Here is a 6,307-nt window from a genome sequence, read left to right on the forward strand (position 1 = left end):
CGCGGAAGAAATATCCAGAAATCACGGACGAGATTTTGGACAGTCTGCAAAAATGGGCGAATGATCGAGGCCTTCCTAATATTCCTAAAGAACAATTGGCGTTATTTGCGCACAGTTGTTATTTCGACATAGAAGCTACGAGACGATGTATGAACGTTTACTATAGTTTACGAGCCACGACCCCGGAATTGTTTAACAATAGAGATTTCAGCCTCGACTCTTTGCAACAATCTCTGAAAACCTTGTACGCACTTATTAGCACTTCTTGAATAATGTTTATTTATTTGAACAATAAATAAATATGAAAGAAAAGGTTTGTTTTGCAAATAAAAGGGAAGTTCTATCTTTCGCGTTGCGTATGTACAATTCTCACATGGCAGATACCAGAAATTGCGGAAATTATTCGAAAAAAACTTTTAATATTTATTTACACCGATCGAGCTTCTCAATTCGATACGACTTATGTTAATGAAAACATTAGATACTGTCTGTGTCTTTGCTTCAATGCAATGATTAATTGTTACAAATGTTACATGAATGGAGGTCTGCCTTTTTTTCTTTTCTTTTGATTCGTCTCGTCTTTTGACTATACCTTTCAATAGTTACTTTGGTACATGACCGCATTAGATATCTTTGTCGCTATAATTTCCACATCACTCATGCACGCAACTCACTTAGTACTGATAAGCGCGTCTTGATAACCGAAACAAATCTTTTACTTTGTCTTTCTTTGATTCCAAAAAAATTATTCGATCAGTGTTCGCATATAACAATTAAACTTGTGCGACATTTATGCAATAAATAACGACAACGAACTTTTCTATTCGTTCGATGTTCGTTCGTAGGTATATATATTTAATATATTAAAATATGCTCAAAAAGTTTAACTTTTATCTGTGTTGTAGGGAATTCGCCATACTTCCCAAGCCTGATCAAAATGGTAATTGGATAATCGTTCAACGATTCATGGATCCACGGCCATCTCAGTACATATTCAACGACAACCTCAAGCTGCTGTTCATGTCCTATGACGCGAACCTTTATACGAATGGTTGTTCGGAGGGATGTATACTTCTTGTGGACATGGCTAAAACACGATTTGGTCACTTAACCAGATTGTCGATAAACAGCCTTCGCAAAAGCATAGAGTACGTTCAAGAAGGCCTGCCGATGAGGCTTAAAAGGATCTATGTGGTGAACGCGCCCTGGTTCATGGACAAGGTCATTGCGCTTATGAGACCATTCATGAAGCAAGAGCTATTCGAAATGGTAAATTGATTTACGATTCGCGATTAGTACGAATGTGACCAAGATTGATTAGAGCAACATTTTGCATTATAAACGTATTTTTTACTAGTAGTAGGGCGTTTATAGGTTTTTGGGATTAAAACTCTAGGTCGCCAAAGCGCGCGCACGGGCGCAAGGGCGCTATATATTTAATAAAAATCAAAGAAATTAGGTAATTTAACTCTTTCGTGGCTGATGGCACATAAATGTGCTAAACCTTCCAAAATTCATATTTTTCACAAAAATAAAGATAAAAACTTCTTCATTTTAAAGATATAGAATAAAATTCTACATTAAAAAATCAACACTCTTGAAAGTTTTTCTCCTTTATCTGCCTACTTCATCAAAAATTCATTAAATAGGATAAAAATAAAAAATGCATATATCTTCTACAAAATAGCAAGTTCTCTCTGGGATCATTTTCAAGATCAACATTTATAAGAAAAATCGCTAATTAATTTCGAAATAACGAAATCAATAAGGCAAAAAATAAAAAAATTTTCTTAGATTTTAATGAATTTGATATTCCAAGGGTTTTTAAAATCGCTAATTACGATTTTATTTACATTTTGGAGTACGAATCTTATTCAAATCAAAAATTTTACATTTTGATCTGCCGTATCTTCTTCTTCTTCTTCAACCCAGTCAGAAATGATAATGGAATCGACATCGGATTGATTACGTTTTTTCTAACAGTCTGTCAACAGTATTATGCACATACATCTAATTCTGTAACAATTCTGTTGTTATTTTGTTGGCATAGTGTGTAGCAGGCATTTAAAAAATCTGCTTTCTACAGACTTGGCTATTTGGGCTGATCGTACACAAGGTATATGAGGACCTATAGTTTAAATGCCGAATCCGAGCGGCAATTTTTGATAGGGAACAAGTATACTACTTGATGGTTTGCCATTGCCTTCCGAGAGGAACCCTACGAGAACCGTACGAAAATTTTTCGGTTCTGCCCGGGATCTCTAGTATAGCAGATCAGTGCGCTATTTGCTACACCATGCTCGCGCTCATCCGCCGTATTGGATCCAACATTTTTAATTTTTTTAATTTTTTAATTTTGATTACTTATTCATAATCAGGGACCCTAAATATCTCTAGTAAAATACGAATTAGATGCTAATTATTATGGAAAAAAATCAGGCCCGAAAAGGTTAAACAATTGCGTCTGTGGTGCTATTTTTTAATCTTTGAAATAATAGATCATAGGAACATCATCATTAATAATATACGTTGGAGCGTAAAATTATTACTCTTTTCAACAAAATTAATAATAATGATTAATAATATAATATTTATAATAATATGATATTTATTATTGACAAGATGCTATTAATAATATTTCGTCGGTGAACCTAACCAGAAGCATGTAAAAAAAGCATATATGGTGGAGAAAAAAGGGAGGGAGAATAATTATTAAGTTCTATTCTTTTTGTGATTGTCAATTTTTAATTTAAATTAGATTAAAAATTATATTTTAAAAATAAAAAATTCGTAACTTAGTCTTGATAAAACTCGAACCGGAATTGTTTAAAAAAAAATCGAAAACTAAATCATATAATATACAGTTACGTATACACCGTGCATTTCTGCGCATGATTGATATTAAAAAGATACATTGACATTTCTGATTTCATGCATCCGGTTCGATGGTTTACAAGTTGACTTTAACTTTCATCACTCCCGCAGATTCACATTTACTCGGGTGATATCTCCGGCTTGTATCCTCATATACCACTCGAATGTCTGCCAAAGGACTATGGTGGAGAATTGGACTGTATGGCAAATTTTCATAGTAAGTACATACAACGGTAACTCTTGCGCAATAGTAAATAGCATCAAGATATTTACAACATGTTAAAGACTATATAAAAGAATTTGTTTTATTATTAGAACAACTTTGTTGAAAATTATTAACATCGTACGTTAATATTGATTATTTTTATTTGCAGAAGAACACTGTATGAAATTAGATCAATTGCGTAATTATTTCCGGGAAGAGGAAGCTCTGTTCCGCAATTATTCGCCTAATAACGTCAAGACAGCGAGTAAATAAATTATGCCAGATGCTACTGAAAATTTAAAAGATTAGGTATCATCACAATAGCTTACGTGTAAAAAAATAATATTAGTTAGTTGATGTGTAATGTACAGATGTAATAAATAGCATAAAGTCACTTACTTTATTTATGTACAGTTAAATTATTAATACATTACTTTAAATACGAAGCGCCACTACGGTCTGAATGTTAAGATGTTGAATTACTATATATATTCATTTAAATGAATTAATTTTAGAAATTAATCTTGCATTTTGTGCGAGAATGCACGGAATGCAAGAGATCCGGATTCGACTTCCGAGGCAATATTTTTCGCAATAAATTTATTACAGTTTTTTAAGATTTGGGAAATTTGGGGGGATTATTAATATTTCAGATTGATTGCGTCCGACAACGCATATCGACACGCAATTATTATTTCTAAAATTAATTTAAATGAATATATATAGTAGTTCAACATATCTTAACATTCAGATCCTAGTGGCGCTTTGTATTTTAAATAATGTATTTAACATAAACGGTGTTTCCAATATTATAAATTATTAATGTACAGTTAAATAAAGATACAATTGCGTAATGATTGCTGCTTTCTAATTCTCTCTAAAATAATTGCGTCCTTGACTTCAAAGGAGATGCTTCTCATTCTCCGTATTCCTTTTTACATCTTTGCATGAAATAAAATGTACATTAGAAAATGAATTTTTTCAAGATCTTATTTGAGAAACTTAAAATAAATATAAGAGCTTTTAGAATTACAAAAAATTTAGGAAACACCGTTCCAAAATTGCATATTAATTTTCAATAACAAGTTTAATTCGATGTTGAATTTTTAAGTTAAAATTCGTAGAGCAACGCACTTTGTGAGAAAGTTAAAATTAAGATGTATATAAAATTTTTTGTTCTGAAAATGGTTTTGACAAACCATTCCATTTTTCAAATCAAATAATGTATAAGTAATTGAATATCAAAAATTTATAAAGACAATTGCAATTTTAATTATTCTGATTTTTCTTCTAAAATAGCTTTAAATATATTGATTGATACTTCTGAAATTAAACTTCAAATACATATAATATCTGAAAAACCTTATCAAAGTTACTGGAAGGATATATTTCGATAAATGTTCCGTTAAACCGAAATAAAATAAATCACAAATTTTATGGGTTAGTTCTCGATATTAGAACATAAAGTAAAATTGATGAATATTTCTGGAAATTTGAAACTACTTTTTAATCCATAAACAAAATTTTTTTTGCAAATATGTAACAGAGAGATATTTATTTATTTATTTTAACAGTTAATATAAAATTATATTGTCTGAAAAATTTCTTATCATCGGTAAATATGAACAATGTCGATAATTATCTATGATCGGTGAAGTTGACAGGAATGTTATCGATTATACATAAATTATCGGCTATAGTAATTATGATAATTTGTAATTACCGACCGAGAAGAAATCCAATAAAATAATTTAAATTTTCAAAAATCGACAACATTATGTAATTAGATAAATATAAAGGAGAAAACTGAAAATCCTCACGGTTATTAATAATTCTAAAATTTTTCAAAACTTTATGCTCGAAAATTCTGATTGCAAACACATAGACAGAAATTCATAAATTAATAAAATATCAAAGACACAACGTGATTAGGAGGTACAAACCCGAATTTGGAATTTCGCAATTTTATAAGCTTTATATATTACAATTTTTTTGTTATTTCCGCTAGCAACTATTATATCAAGAGCCTAAAGTACTGACGCCATCTATGGAGACTGTTCCCTTTTCAAAAAGGAAAAAGCTAAATGAGTATTCTCGACATCTACAAAATCACACCATGCAAATACGATTCGCGTATCATGTTTACATTTGTTTGTACATAACCTTTCAGATCAGTCGAGCATTATAGAGTAGAGATGCAAAAACATCTTATCGATATCCACTTTGCTTTGGAGATCGACCTGTTATCATCTGGTGATGCTGAATACGGTCGACGCTACTCGTTCGCTTCGTCTCATCTATCGCGATTCCATCTGAAAATTTTTCGGTTCTAAATAACGCGGATTAATGCGCCATTAAAGTAATAGTGAAATTATAGAAAGAGAATTTAGTAATTTAATAAATATTTAATTCATCGTTATGTAACATCGGCTATCGAATCCAATTGACGTCTTCCTAATTCGTAAATCTAGCTGTGCAATTTTGAAAATAATTGTGCAAAATGTTAATTTCGAGATTACTACGTAAGATTGGTAGGAAGTGGTTTAACATACAGAAAACCACCAGACAGAGCGTACAATCTGCGAAAGATACAGTTTTTCGTGGTGGTATTGTTATCATTAGCACTGTTTTAATAGTCTGGCTGTCTATATTTCTTTACACAGTTTTTTACTACTCCTATATGCCCAGCATGTCATATGTGCGTCCTGTACATTTGCAATTCAAGTAAGTTCTACATTTTATGTGTTAGTTAAAAGTATGATGACGATAGTGGTAATGTTTAGACGTGTTAGTTACACTTTTTAAAAATATCAAAGTCCAAGAAGTGAGCAAAGTTCACAGTACTATATATATTTTCATGTAGCTAATATTCATAAAGTATCTAATAACGTCTAATATTTGTCTATACATGATTGAGATATCAATTAAATCAAATTATGTTAATTTACTATTCGTATTTATTTAGATCATGCGACGAGAAGAAAGGAATTTGTAGCTTTCCACAAGCTCATGTACAATTGACTAAGAGGCAGCAACTTCTGATGGTAGGGCAGCCATACAAAATGAATTTACATCTAGAAATGCCAGAATCGAGAGCGAACAAAGAGCTCGGTAAAGTTTTCAATTTTATTTTGTAAGAATGTTATGTTCTCAACAATACGAACTAGAAATTAAATATGTACATGCATTTATATCAGACATATATATATATATGTATATATATATATA

General features: G+C 31.0%; 2 protein-coding genes across 2 annotated transcripts in view; both read left to right on the top strand.

Moving 5' to 3' along the window:
* The window catches only part of LOC108749298 (alpha-tocopherol transfer protein-like), a 10,854-nt gene extending 7,330 nt beyond the window's left edge, over positions 1-3,524 (top strand). The window contains exons 2-5 of the mRNA XM_018487897.1: positions 3-244; positions 906-1,269; positions 2,986-3,091; positions 3,249-3,524. Of these exons, the coding sequence (XP_018343399.1) occupies positions 3-244; positions 906-1,269; positions 2,986-3,091; positions 3,249-3,352 (816 nt within the window). The 3' untranslated portion in view covers positions 3,353-3,524. The remainder of the gene's footprint in view (positions 1-2; positions 245-905; positions 1,270-2,985; positions 3,092-3,248) is intronic.
* A 1,693-nt stretch (positions 3,525-5,217) lies between these two features.
* LOC108749343 (seipin) overlaps positions 5,218-6,307 on the top strand; it is a 15,497-nt gene continuing 14,407 nt past the window's right edge. Inside the window, exons 1-2 of the mRNA XM_018487960.1 lie at positions 5,218-5,803; positions 6,045-6,190. Of these exons, the coding sequence (XP_018343462.1) occupies positions 5,580-5,803; positions 6,045-6,190 (370 nt within the window). The 5' untranslated portion in view covers positions 5,218-5,579. The remainder of the gene's footprint in view (positions 5,804-6,044; positions 6,191-6,307) is intronic.

This window comes from Trachymyrmex septentrionalis, unplaced genomic scaffold (assembly GCF_001594115.1).
Source record: "Trachymyrmex septentrionalis isolate Tsep2-gDNA-1 unplaced genomic scaffold, Tsep1.0 scaffold29, whole genome shotgun sequence".
Taxonomy (NCBI): Eukaryota; Metazoa; Arthropoda; class Insecta; order Hymenoptera; family Formicidae; genus Trachymyrmex; species Trachymyrmex septentrionalis.